General features: G+C 44.9%; 1 protein-coding gene across 1 annotated transcript in view; it reads left to right on the top strand.

The window, feature by feature from the left end:
- The window catches only part of MAL2 (mal, T cell differentiation protein 2), a 33,935-nt gene that overhangs the window by 6,606 nt on the left and 12,388 nt on the right, over positions 1-14,941 (top strand). Inside the window, exon 2 of the mRNA XM_058174932.1 lies at positions 12,943-13,113. Coding sequence (XP_058030915.1) covers positions 12,943-13,113 — 171 coding nt within the window. The remainder of the gene's footprint in view (positions 1-12,942; positions 13,114-14,941) is intronic.

The raw sequence follows: 14,941 nt of genomic DNA, 5'->3' as shown, positions 1-14,941 counted from the left end.
ATGCTTAATGCTTAAAAGTCTGTGCTGACCAATTGGCCCCCATCTTTACCCATATTTTCAATAAATCACTAGAGATGTGCTATGTTCCTTCTTGCTTCAAACGCTCTACCATCATCCCAGTGCCGAAGAAGCCCACCATCAAGGAACTGAATGACTACAGACCAGTTGCTTTAACATCTGTAGTCATGAAAACCTTTGAAAGGCTAGTGCTTTCCTACTTGAAAACCATCACGGATTCGCTGTTAGACCCCTTGCAATTTGCATACCGAGCAGATAGATCAACAGATGATGCTGTTAATATGGCTCTGCACTACATCCTACAACATCTTGAGTCTCCAAAGACCTATGCAAGGGTCCTTTTTGTAGACTTTAGTTCAGCATTCAATACCATCATTCCAGATATTCTTCTAACTAAGCTAAACCAGCTACAGGTACCGGAACAGACTTGTAAGTGGATCACAAGCTTCCTAACAAACAGGAAGCAGCAGGTGAAGCTAAGCAAGATCACATCAAATACCTGTACAATTAGCACAGGGGCCCCCCAAGCTGTGTGCTCTCCCCACTTCTCTTCTCTCTGTATACCAATGACTGCATCTCCAACGATCCATCCATCTTCGCTTTGTGGCGAAGGTTGTAGAGAGTGTGGTTGCGTGGCAGCTCCCCCGGCACCTGGAGGAAGCTGTCTATCTAGACCCATTCCAGTCCGGCTTCCGACCCGGTTACAGCACGGAGACGGCTTTGGTCGCGTTGGTGGATGACCTCTGGAGGGCCAGGGACAGGGGTTGTTCCTCTGCCTTGGTCCTATTAGATCTCTCAGCAGCTTTTGATACCATCGACCATGGTATCTTGCTGCGCCAGTTGGAGGGATTGGGAGTGGGAGGCACCGTTTATCGGTGGTTCTCCTCCTATCTCTCCGACCGGTCGCAGACGGTGTTGACAAGGGGGCAGAGGTCGTCCGCGAGGCGCCTCACTTGTGGGGTGCCTCAGGGGTCGATTCTCTCGCCTACCCTGTTTAACATCTATATGAAGCCGCTGGGTGAGGTCATCAGTGGTTTCGGGGTGAGTTATCATCTGTATGCTGATGATACTCAGCTGTACTTTTCCACCCCGGACCACCCCAACGAAGCGGTCGAAGTGCTGTCCCGGTGCCTGGAAGCTGTATGGGTCTGGATGGGGAGAAACAGACTCAAGCTCAATCCCTCCAAGACGGAGTGGCTGTGGATGCCGGCACCCCGGTACACTGTTGGGGGTGAGTTAGTGGCCCCAAAGGAGGTGGTTTGCAACTTGGGCGTCCTCCTGGATGGATGGATGTCCTTTGATGAACATCTGGCGGCCGTCTCCAGGAGGGCTTTTTACCAAGTCCGCTTGGTCCGCCAGTTGCGTCCCTTCCTTGACCGGGATGCCTTATGCACAGTCACTCACGCTCTGGTTACGTCTCGGTTGGATTACTGCAATGCTCTCTACATGGGGCTGCCCTTGAGGTGCACCCGGAGGCTGCAGTTAATCCAGAATGCGGCTGCGCGAGTAGTAATGGGAGCCGCTCGTGGCTCCCACGTAACACCACTGCATATTTTGTATTTTATCTCCGGCTGTACACCGCCCTGAGTCCTTCGGGAGAAGGGCGGTATAAAAATTCAATAAATAATAATAATAATAATAAAAACTCAATGGGAGAAACCAGATTCGCTTAACAACTGCCTAATTCAATTAACAACTGCGGCGGTTCGCTTAATCATGGCAACAAAAACAAAAAAGTCATAAAATTCAGCATGACTCATTTAACAAACCTTGTTTAGCAATGAAAATTCTGGTCCCAATTGTAAGTTGAGGAGTACCTTTAAAACAGAAGGAAGTTTATCCAATAGAGTTTAGGAGCATAACTGGCTCTTTAGTGGCTTCCAAAAATCATCAGGTAACAGTTACCTGGAACTTGGGGGAGGGGAATGTCATCCCAGAGGGCAAGCAGAGAAGACAAAGAGCTACAAATATTGATGATTTCTCCATTCTAATCCTCCCTCCCACTGCCTTCCTGGTTCACATGACTCAGAACTGTGCATATATTATCTTGATTCATGCTTCCCAGCACACCCATACATGCCCATACAGTAAGAACCCTATAAGAAAACAAGAACACACACAGAGGTGTAACATATTACATTGTTACGTAGAAGAACAAGATACAATTACGGTGGCCGCTTCTCATAAAAGGCTTGGGGAAAATTCGAGAAGCCACGCTTAGCTTGGCTTTTGGTGGTTGATTTTTTTTTTAACATATTGAATGCTATTTGATTAGAGTAACAATTAAAATTAAAATCACATATCACACTAAGTCAAAACGAAGCAAAAACAGTTAGGGTTACTACGATGTATGATCCCAGTCCTTTCTTCGGTTATTTTTACAATATCCATATAATGCATATGTTGATTGGGATGCTACAATGTTTTAATTTCTTAGACACAGAGAGTGTGAATTGGCATGAGAAAATGAAATTAAGAGACTTCTGTGTATCTCTCCCTCTCCCCCCTCCCTCTCCCCCCTCCACCCCCTCTCTCCTCTCTCTCTCTCCCTCTCCCTTCCTCCCTCTTTGATTTATGTGCCACCCATCTTCTAGTGGTGATTCTGGATACCACTTACAAACATTTACCTATCCGTTGATGACACCTGTGTGATATGCGTATCTATTTCTACATAACAAATTCTCCTGGAAATTATTCCTCTTTGAATACAGTAGGACATGGGAATAAAATTTTGCTGGTGGTGTTCTAGAAATGTTTCAGGATTTATGTTGTAAATAAAAACATTTATTCAGGATAAATGTTTAAGAACAATGCAGTCATTCCCTTAGGAATCATAAAGTCAATTTCCTTCTTCAGTTTGCAGGACAGTAAATATGACCAAATTACAGTTAGGAGGACAAAAAAAAGCTTGCTTCTATGGTCACGTAAGACAAGAGACTATCTGGATGGACGCTGGACTGGATTTCTTAAATTCCAAATTGGATAGCCAGTAGCAAATTACAACATGGCTCCTGCCTCTTTAATCGTTCTTTGAGAGAATTAAATTCAATCAGTGGGACATTTATACTTGCTAAATCATCATTTCTTTAAAACTTAAAAAGAGGCTGTATCTCTGCCCTCGTTTGTGTAAGGCTATCCTCTCCGAAGGGACGTGGTGGCTCAGTGGCTAAAGTGCTGAGCTTGTCGATCGAAAGGTTGGCAGTTCAGCGGTTAGAATCCCTAGTGCCGCATAACGGGGTGAGCTCATGTTACTTGTCCCAGCTCCTGCCAACCTAGCGGTTTGAAAGCACGTAAAAAATGCAAGTAGAATAATAGGGACCACCTTTGGTGGGAAGGTAACAGTGTTCCATGCACTTTTGGCATTGAGTCATGCCGGCTACATGACCACCGAGACATCTCCAGACAGTGCTGGCTCTTCAGCTTTGAAACGGAGATGAGCACCGCCTTCTAGAGTCCGGAACAACTAGCACATATGTGCGAGGGGAACACAGCTGGTCCAGAATGCAGCCGCGCAGGTGATAGAGTGAGCAAATCGAGGCTCCCATATAACACCACTCCTGCGTAGGCTGCACTGGCTTCCGGTGATCTTCCTGGTGCAATTCAAAGTATTGGTTACCTTTAATTTACATTTACTTTTATCCTCTCCTCTTTTGGCATAGATAAGTATCAACCTTATCAACTTAAGATATGGGGACTCTAACCATCCTGACTGGGAAATTCTGAGAGTTCAAGTCTTCACGACTGAAAATGGCCAAGGTTAAGAAACACTGATCTTTTTTTACTAGAGAACTGGAGTTGAAAGACCCATTCCCTTTGTTGAAGTTCTGAAGGAGATGGGCTTAGAATGAAAATTCGTGGATACTTTTTCTTGTATGTTACTTCATTTATTCTCACACTTTTGGCAACCAATCTTTAACTTCATACTTGCACAAAACTTTACATAATTCGCAACATTGCTGCCGCATTAATGACTTCATTTTTTTATTTTTGAGCTCTGATATTAGTAGCATGTGTTTTAATCCCCACTTACGTAGATTGTTATCTACAAATCTCTGTACAAATATTATACAAATCTCTAAAAATGTGCTTAAAAAACTCACATACGCCTATATCACTTCAAGTCTTTTCATCAATTTTATCAAAAACTCCAATTTCATGTTCCTTGCTTAGCCTTTTTCACCCACTTCCAAAGTATTTCATTTCTGTCAAAATGGTTCTATATTTTCTCTACCTCTGATTCTGCAGTAATTAGTATTTTCTTTGGTGCATTTTTATCTCATCTGCAGCTCTTTTCACATCATCATCCCACCCAAAATACTCTTTTGTACTTCCCATTAGGATGAGAAATTATGAAATTCTATTCACCCTGTTCCAAGCAGCTTCCACATCCTCTTTTATTATTTTCCTCTTATTCTTCTGGAGGATAAATCTCACTTTCAGTATTTATTTCATATAGGATATGTGTTCCTGCAGTTGTCATACATTGTGTTCTGTGTCGAATAGATCCTGAGAGTCAGACTATTACAGGAAGGAGTGGGCAGATTAGACGGGAAAAAGTCCTTAGTCCTTGAAAAAGAACAAACATGAGAAAAAGATACTCCACCTTCATTATACTAGATATAAGTTGGCCTGGAGAATTGCTTTAACATTTATTCATTCATTTCTACCAAAATGAAATTCAATGGTGAAAAAAGTAAAGTGCTATATTTAGGCAAGAAAAACAAAATGCACAGGTACAGTATGTGTGGTACTTTGCTCGATAGGAGTAACTGTGAGAGGGATCTTGGAGTCCTAGTGGACAACCATTTAGATATGAGCCAGCAGTGTGCAGCAGCTGCCAAAAAAAGCCAACACAGTTCTAGGCTGCATAAACAAAGGGATAGAATCAAGATCACGTGAAGTGTTAATACCACTTTATAATGCCTTGGTAAGGCCCACACTTGGAATACTGCATCCAGTTTTGGTTGCCACGAAGTAAAAAAGATGTTGAGACTCTAGAAAGAGTGCAGAGAAGAGCAACAAAGATGATTAGGGGACTGGAGGTTAAAACATACGAAGAATGGTTCCAGGAACTGGGCATGGCTAGTCTAGTGAAGAGAAAGACCAGGGGAGACATGATAGCAGTGTTCCAATATCTCAGGGGCTGCCACAAAGAAGAGGGAGTCAAACTATTCTCCAAAGCACCTGAGGGTGAAGAAGCAATGGGTGGAAAACTCATCAAGGAGAGAAGCAACTTACAACTAAGGAGAAATTTCAAGACAGTTAGAACAATTAATCAGTGGAACAACTTGCCTCTAGAAGTTGTGAATGCTCCAACACTGGAAGTTTTTAATAAGATGTTGGATAACCATTTGTCTGAAGTGGTGTAGGATTTCCTGCCTAAGCAGGAGGTTGGGACTAAAAGACCACAAAGGTCCCTTCCAATTCTGTTATTCTATTCTATTCTATTCTATTTTCTCAGGGTTTATTGCATGTGCCAGTACATTTAGGAATGTACTGGTCACTTTATGCACGTTTTGGCCAGGATGCCACTAATGCAACAAACATACTTTGTGTATTCTATGCAAGCTTCAATTTCTAATCTAGACTTAACTTTGCCCACATCCTACCAAGTAGGAGACACACGAGTGTCCTAACACACATGTATAGCGGGACAGCAGTTGAAAATAGGTCTCTGCTACTCCCACACCCACATCAGAGTGATTTCTTTGGAGCTTCTGTATTTAGTCACTCTACTATATTGGGTATGGCTAGCCTGGTGAAAAGAAGGACCACGTTGACATGATTTTTTTTTTGATTTTTTTTATTTGCATTTATATCCTGCCCTTCTCCGAAGACTCAGGGCGGCTTACACTATGTCAAGCGATAGTCTTCATCCATTTGTATATTATATACAAAGTCAACTTATTGCTCCCAACAATCCGGGTCCTCATTTTACCTACCTTATAAAGGATGGACGGCTGAGTCGATCTTGGGCCTGGTGGGACTTGAACCTGCAGTAATTGCAAGCAGCTGCTGTTAATAACAGACTGTCTTAGCAGTCTGAGCCACCAGAGGCCCCTATGATAGCAGTGTTCCAATGTTTGAGGGGCTCCTACAAAAAAGAGGGAGGGGTCAGTCTTTTTTCCAAAAGCACCTGAAGACAAGACAAGAAACAATGGATGGAAACTAATCAAGGAGAGATTGAATCTAGAACTAAGGAGAAATTTCCTAACTGAGAGCAATCAATCAGTGGAACAGCTTCAGGGGTAGTTTTCAGCTCTGGTGGTATTCAGTCGGTTCAGACCGGTTCAGCTGAACCACTAGGGGAAATCGCAGGTGGGGGGCCCCCATGCCCCACCCTGCCCCGGCTCTATGCTATCCTATTTAGGCATGTTTTTGAGGCTGGGCGCATGTGCGGAAGGCGCACACAAGCAAAGCACATGCGCAAAAGGCCGGGTACATGCGTGGAAGGCAGGCACGCATGCAAACCAGGCATGTGCATGCATGAAGCGAGCGTGCGCGCACACGGCGAACCGGTAGTAACATAATGTGCAACCCACCGCTGAACAGCTTGCCTTCAGAAGTTGTGGGTGCTCCATCACTGGAGGCATTTAAGAAGAGGCTGCGGGACACGGTGGCTCAGGGGCTAGGACGTTTAGCTTGTCAATCGAAAGGTTGGCAGCTCAGCGGTTCGAATCTCTAGTGCTGCTGTGTAATGGGGTGAGTTCCCGTTACTTGTCCCAGCTTCTGCCATCCTAGCAGTTTCGAAAGCACGTAAAAATGCAAGTAGAAAAAATAGGGACCACCTTGGTGGGAAGGTAACAGCGTTCCGTGTGCCTTTGGCATTTAGTCATGCTGGCCACATGACCACGGAGACGTCTTCAGACAGCACTGGCTCTTCGGCTTTAAATGGAGATGACCACCGCCCCCTAGAATCGGCAACGACTAGCACATATGTGCGAGGGGAACCTTTACCTTTACTTACTGGGTAACTACTTGTCAGAAATGGTATAGGGCCATGATGGCGAACCTATGGCACGCGTGCCACAGCTGACAGGCAGAGCCCTCTCTGTGGGCACACGAGCCGTCACCCAGCTCAGCTCCACTGCGCATGTGGAGTGGGGGCCCCTGCGCCCCTTTTTTGATTCCAGGAAGCTTCAGGTAGACCTGCTAGGCCCAAAATGAGGTGCAGGGGAGTCCAGTGCGCCTCCCATGCCCCTTTTTGGGTCCCAGGAGGCTTCAGGGAGACCTGCTAGGCCCAAAATGGGCACAGGGGGGGTCACATGTGTGGGGGGCAGTGGGAGCTTGTGGGTTGGTGGTGGTGCATACATCCACAGGGGGGCATCATGCGTACACTGTATTATGAGTTTGGGCACGCAGGTTGTGCTGTCGTGCGCACATGCACGCTTTTGGCACACAAGGACAAAAAGGTTAGCCATCACTGGTATAGGGTATCTTGCTTGAACCAGGGGTTGGACTTGAAGACCTCCAACTCTTGTTATTCTGTTAAATCTGTTGGTGTCCCCTCTATGCTGATCCTTCAACTACAGTTCCTCCATCATCCCAATAAGTCAGGGAACACCAAAGCCCTCTTCAAACATTAAAAATAGAAAATAAAGCAGGTATTCAGATAGTTCTGATAGTTCCATGGCTGCCCCATTCCATTCAACTAGTTGAAAGCCTTCCATGGGAACACAGGCTTGCATAACCGGGTTTCCCGTGGCTATGGGAGATTGTAAGTACCGGTAGGTTCAACCAAATATACTTACAGCCTCCTTGCAAGCTTTTTTTTTTTTTTTAATCCAGAGCCAAGAACTGTTGTGATTGGCAGCAGAGCCTTTTTTTTTTTCTTTCTTTCTTTCTTTTTTTCTTTTTCTTTTTGTCTCTTTTGTTTGTTTCAAATGCCTGCACTGGTTTTTCGTGAATGGCTCCATAGTGTTGGGATGTTATGCGTGTGATTTGGCAGCATTGCCGTAGCGCAGGCAATGTGCCCTAACAAAACTGTACTGCCATAGCCGGGCGATGCGAAGGACACGTCCCTGTGGCTGAAACAACCAAAACTAACTAACTATTGGCTTGCAGTAGTAATTGGCGTTGGAACTGGCATCATACTAATGTTGTCTTGGCAACAGGAATATGAATCATTACATGGACACAGAGGCATAGCTGTAAAAAAAAAAGGGGGGGGGAAAGCAATGCTCTTCTATTTTGATGTAACCCTTCTGTATTTCTCTCTTATATGCCCTAAGACAGATGAGATTAATTACTTTCAATCATTGCATTCAGACCTCTGGTCGAGATCACTGTTAGATCTATTATGTGCAGATGTCAGAGATTGAAGCTGGATTCATCTCCGTATGATATCTATGCTGGAACACGATTTCTAATTCCATAAAATCTTGTTCGTTTTCCCATCAAAAAGGCAGTCTCCATACTCAGGCAAACAACACCATTGAATAGAATGAGATTTGGAATATGTGGTTAATTTAAACTCCTTAGTTTCCCAACACGCTTATTTGGCTGAAATAAACCTTTAAGCCAGTATATCAGCGGTTGGGACACGGTAGCTCAGTGGCTAAGACGCTGAGCTTGTCAATAGAAAAGTCGGTAGTTCAGCAGTTCGAATCCCTAGTGCCATGTAACGGGGTGAGCTCCGGTTACTTGTCCCAGCTTCTGCCAACCTAGCAGTTCGAAACATATAAAAAAATTCAATTAGAAAAATAGGGACCACCTTTGGTGGGAAGGTAACAGCGTTCCGTGTATCTTTGGCACTTAGTCATGCCAGCCACATGATCATGAAGAAGTCTTCGGACAGTGCTGACTGTTCGGCTTTGAAATAGAGATTAGCGCTGCCCCCTAGAGTTGGGAACGACCATCACATATGTGCAAGGGGAACCTTTACCTTTACCTTTATATCAGATTAATTTCTTCATGATAGGGTAAAGAAAAATCAGTATAAAAATCAACCCTTTTGTCTAGTAGCAACACTGTTGTGTTTTTAAATTTCTTTTTTTTAAATGTTTTAACACCTTGGGTTTTTTTAAAAAAGAAATTGTATTGATTTTCTAAGCAAATGACAGGAAAAGATTTACGGCAGAATGACTTGGCAATTTAAAGATACACAAGTCCTGGACATTTATCTGCATATAATTTCTTTCTGAGTAGTGTTTGGTTTTGTGGGGGTCTTTTGGGTGGGTGGGTGAGTTGCGTATATTTTCCAAACAAACGTATAAGTTGTCTTTGTTTAGAGACTGTCTCAGATAATAATTGTTCATTATTACAACAGTGATTAACAAATAACTTTGCAACCAGTCCTTGTATATGTGACCTTCACAGGTCTGTAGAGCAGGGGTCTCCAACCTTGGTCCCTTTAAGACTTGTGGACTTCAACTCCCAGAGTCCCTCAGCCAGCAAAGCTGGCTGAGGAACTCTGGGAGTTGAAGTCCACAAGTCTTAAAGGGACCAAGGTTGGAGACCCTTGCTGTAGAGCAAAGAAAAGCTAAAATAAGATGGTAAGCACAATTGTGGTTTCATGTAGCAACTGCTTCAGTTAATGGCAGAGTTCTGGTCCCAATTGTGGTCACTAAACGAGGACTATCTGCCTTCTGCTCAATAGGAGCATTTTTGTTATAGTAGAAGGACTGACCAGCAACAACCCAATGATTTAGAGCTGATTTATTTTTATCACAGCACTCTATAATCTAGTGTCCTCCGGATGTGTTGAACTTCAGCTCCCACAATTCCTAGTCAATATGATCATTGGCTCTGTTGCAGGGGTTACCTTCCTTACCCGTTCGGAAGTGCGCATGTACATGCGTCACATGTGCACGCAGACCTGTGCATGCACAGAAGGTAAAAAACACATTACTTCCTGGTTAAAACCAGAAAGAAATGACACCTGGGCGGGTAGGCGGAGCTTTGCTCCTCCGTCGCTACTGGATCGCCGAACCACCGGCCACAATCGCTACCAGATCGCGCAATCCAGTCCAATCCGGGAGCATTTCACCTCTGCTCTGTTGGCTACAGATTTTATAACATACAGTTATGGCCAAAATTGTGGAAACCTTTTGGGAAAAGTGTATTTTCTAAAACTAGCTAATAACACCACTTTGTTTTGGAATAGTACCATAAAATGTATCAGTGGAAAGATAATTCAATCAAGAATGTAATGCAATAACTTTTATGAAGGATTTGCTATTAGAATAGCAATTACAGTATAAAGAAGAAAAGTGAAACACGTAGAAAAAATGAGATATACAAAAATTGTGACCATAGAAAAAATGAGATATACAAAAAATATCACTATGTCACTTAATACTTAGTTGGGTAACCTTTATCATTAACTATGGCCATACAATGTCTTCACATGGAGTGAATGTCTTTTAGTTCTTCAGCTGTTATCATGTGAAACCAAGGCTGAATGATTGCTTCTATTAACTGGGTTTTATTGCTGGGTCGCTTCTGACTAACAAGTTTCTTTAGTCGGCTCCATAGATTTTCAACTGGGTTAAGGTCTGGGCTCTTCGCAGGCCCTTCCAGCAGTGGAATAGGATTATCTTGAAACGCCAAAAAAAGTGGTGTTACTAGGCATCAAACATCAAAAATACACTTTTCACAAAAGGTTTCCACAATTTTGGCCACTACTGTAGGACGTAATAGAATAATAGAATTGGAAGGGACCTTGGAGGTCTTCTAGTCCAACCCCCTGCTCAAGCAGGAGACCCTATACCATTACCAGATGAAGCTGAACACTCTGAAAAGATGACAGATTGCTGAAGGCTTTCTGGCAAATGATAGCATACTTCATTTCCAGATTTTTATTTTTACAGGGGTGATCAATAGTGCATATCCAATTTAGGCATTCAAAAATCTGGAGTACTCCTGTTAAGTCTGCAGGAGAGACCTCAAATTTTTATTACATGAGATGCAACCTTGTCTTATTACATGAGACACAACCTTGCTGGTAATTGGGTAGCATATCAATTTAATACATTATTATTATCATTAACCTTGATCATACAGAGTCCTGGCTCAGTTGGAAAATTTGAGAAGTGCTGTAATTTATAGACCGAAGAAAGGAAGTAAAATACAGTAAAGAGATATATAAAAAGGACTCGTACAAGAAAAGCAACCCAACAAAAAATAGAAGCTGTAAGGCTAAGTTTACAGCCAGATTTCTTGATGATGATTGCAGCATTCAGAATTAGTCCAATAAGTAACTCCATACTTAACAGTGCTGTATTTAGGAAAGTGTGCACAGAACTTATTAGAGTCTATGTATTTCAGCCTTAATTTTTTAAAAAAGTGTTTCATCATGAATGGGTTGAGAGGAAGATGACAGGGAAGAAAGTCATGGCTGGACAAAATTGATAAGTCCCTGAAAAACAGAGACAAGCAATTTAAAGAATGAAAGACAAACGTATGAAGAGTTATATGCACACGATGAAATCAAGAATATGCTGCAGACAGAGAGAGGTATAATGAATTGTATCAGTGTATTAAACTATACTATATGTCCGTGATGGCTAACCTATGGCACATGCGCCAGAGGTGGCATGCAGCGCCCTCTCTGATGGCACGTGAGCTGTCACCCCAGTTCAGTTCCGCTGCGCAAGTGCGTGCACCTCCCACTGGCCAGCTGGTCTTCCAGTCTCTTCCACGCATGCGTGGGCGGGTGGACGATGTGCAGGGGGGTCACGTGTGTTGGGGGCACGTGTGCATGTGGGTGGCCCGTGCATGCAGGGGGGGATTGTGGGGGCACATGGGGGCGTGGGGGGTTGCACATGCACAGGGGCAGGGCAAATGCAGGGGGCCAGGCATACATGCATGGGGGTGCATGCGTGGGGACCATGCATGCATTGCATTTGGGGGGTTGGGGCAGTGGTGAGATTCAAATTTTTTTACGACCAGTTCTGTGGGCGTGGCTTGGTGGGCATGGCATGGCTTGGTGGGTGTGGCTTGGTGGGCATGGCAGACGGATACTGTAAAAATCTCCATTCCCACCCCAATTCAGGGGAAGGTTACTACAAAATCCCCATTTCCTCCCGATCAGCTGGGACTCAGGAGGCAGAGACTAGATGTGGGTGGGGCCAGTCAGAGGTGGTATTTACCGGTTCTCCGAACTACTCAAAATTTCCGCTACCGGTTCTCCAGAACTGGTCAGAACCTGGTGAATACCACCTTGGGGGGGGGGCGCATATGCTTTGGGCTCTCGGTTCGGAAAAGGTTAGCCATCCCTGCTATATGTAGTTGTTCTGTCCTCCTCCGCCTCTGTCCGAATGATGGCTTAATTAGCCGGCACTATCAGCTCTGGCGACAAAAGAGCCAGCGTCTGCCAAGAGCCCTCGTTATCTTCCACGATGCTGGTGAGTCACAAACTTCAGCTCTAGTCAATCAGTAGATTTGCCTGTTACAAAGAGACACAGCAGCTCTGGCTGCCTTTTATATCTTGTGGGGTGTGGCTCCATGACTCAGCACTTCCTAGGCCTGCTCCACCCTTGCTTCTGTTGTTCCCTCGTCTCCTGCCTACGAAATCAAGCCTGATTGCCATCAGCTGGGTCTGCAGGCGTGGCCTGGGGGTGGGAAAGAGTCAGGGGATGGAGGCCTCGTTATCTCTTTCACCTGGCCTGCTTCTGGCTCCTGGAGCTGAGCCAGGGAAGCCGGTGCTCCCGAGGAAGTCCTGATGGCCCTTCCCCCTCACTGTCCAAGTCACTTTCTGGCAGCAGGCCCGGCTCCAAGTGACTTCCGGGCATGGGGCCAGGTTCGGGGGCTGGAGTCACAACACTAGTCAATTCTCTTTTCCTCCCTATTTTGACTTTTTTTTTTTTACTTGGTATTTTTTCCCCTATACTCTGTATAATTTTGACAGAAAAAGGAATAGAGTCCTAGGCATATGTGCATGTATGCTTCCTTACCTTTTCTTTACATGTTTTTATCTTACAGCTTTTTGGAGCCCTTGTATGGATCCTAGTAGCGGCTACAAAGGTTCCTTTGCCTCTGCTACAAGGCTGGGTGATGTTTGTATCGGTGACGGCCTGTTTCACCTCCATCGCCTTCCTTTCGGTCTTTCTCTTCAGCTATCGAGAGAGAATTGCCATCGACTGGAACCGTTTGGTAAGCATGCAAAAAGGCTGCAAGTTAAAAAAAAAAAAAACTGGGAACAAGTCAGAGGGATTTCCAGGAATGAATTTATACTTGCCACAAAACTACAAGGTGATTTATTTTGCTTCGGCATATCGTTAGTCCTCAACTTACAACCACCGTTGGAAGTTACAACAGCCCTGAAAAAAGTGACTTGATTGGACTTCGCACTTAATAACCATTGCATCATCCCCATGGTCACATGATCAAAATTCAGGCACTTGGCAACTGGAATGTTATTTATGGCGGTTGCAGTATCCAGGAGTCCCAGGATCACCAGTGGCGACCTTCCCATCTGGCTCTTGAGGAGCAAAGTCATTGGGGGGGAAAGCTGGATTCATTTAATAACCATAGGATTCACTTAACAACTACAGTGATTTGCTTAATCACAGGGCCAGGAAAGTCATAAAATTCACAACCTCCTGAGTCAAGGTTGACTCAGCCTTCCATCCTTCCGAGGTCGGTATAATGAGGACCCAGATTGTTGGGGGCAAGAGGCTGATTCTGTAAACCAGGGGTCTCCAACCTTGGCAACTTTAAGCCTGGAGGACTTCAACCAGGGGTGAAATGCTCCCGGTTCAGATTGGATCGCCCAGTCAGGTAGCGATGGTGGTAGGTGGTTTGGAGAACTGGTAGCAAAAATTCTGGTTCCAATCGCAGTCATTAGTCAAGGACTACGCTACCTGTAGAGTGTTATTTAACCCAGCCATTCTGTTCTGCAAAACATAGTTTATGGCTTAATGTGACGTCTGAACTCAGCAGCCACAGATTGGCAGCCCAAGCCTTCATTAAATCTAACTATGGCTCTGTGCGATGTAAGGAGTCAATCAGTGTTTAAAGATCTTGTTTGATTTCAGCTTGCTTGTCATATACTGTATCAGTCTTCTCCAACTGGCTGCACTTCCTGTAAATTAAATGCGAGGTCGTCCCTGCCATTCTGTCATAGCTGCAGCTTCCCCCATAATTAGGTGGTCCAAGTATCTTGGAAGTTATCCAATTTTGATAAGTAATATGAGCAGGATATACAAAATACTCCCATCATGAAACACTCCAAAGGAGTTGAACTGTTGTGTCTTGCCCGCTCTCACAGCAGCCGGGGCCTTCTTCTCTGCTCCCGAACACGTAGGAATGTATGCCTCCGGCCCCAGTCCTGGCTCCATGCCCAGACAAGCTGCAGAGGAGGGAGCACCCCCCAGCCCCAGCCCTGGCTCCATGCCCAGACAAGCTGCAGAGGAGGGAGCACCCCCCGGCCCCAGCCCTGGCTCCATGCCCAGGCAAACGGAGCAGCTAGACCCCTCCCCCTCCTTCACAGCATGTGAGCCTGAGGAAGGTTTATTTCCAACAGCTGCTGATTGGAGTGACCCTCGCATCAGAAGACTGGATAGGCATTGGCAACAGAAGGAAGGGAGGGGCAGGCCTTAATGAGTGCTGAGTCATGGAGCCACACCCCATGGCCTATATAAAGGATCTGCTTTCTGGCAGTCTCTGAGTCAGGCAAAGTCGAACTTATCTTGCTGAAGTCACTTACTGGTCTCCTGCCTGCTCTGAGGACTTTGCTAGGACTTTGGGCAGAGCTGCAGAGGCAAGCCTGATTCGGATTTCCCTGACCGGCCGTCAGCGGAGGAGTGGGACACGACATGAACCATATATTTTGAGACAGAACCACTTGTCGAACATTTCTGAATGGTCCAGTCTGACAATTTGCAACCAGACATTCCAACAATAGAACACTTGGCATTTTTCTAGTTAAAGATGATAATTCCTTGTCATCAACTGCAGTCCCAGCTCTCCTGGAAAGATG

The sequence above is a fragment of the Ahaetulla prasina genome, chromosome 3 (genome assembly GCF_028640845.1).
Source record: "Ahaetulla prasina isolate Xishuangbanna chromosome 3, ASM2864084v1, whole genome shotgun sequence".
Lineage (NCBI taxonomy): Eukaryota > Metazoa > Chordata > Lepidosauria > Squamata > Colubridae > Ahaetulla > Ahaetulla prasina.
The sequence above is the reverse complement of the archived record's forward strand: the minus strand, read 5'-3'. Positions and strand labels throughout refer to the sequence as shown.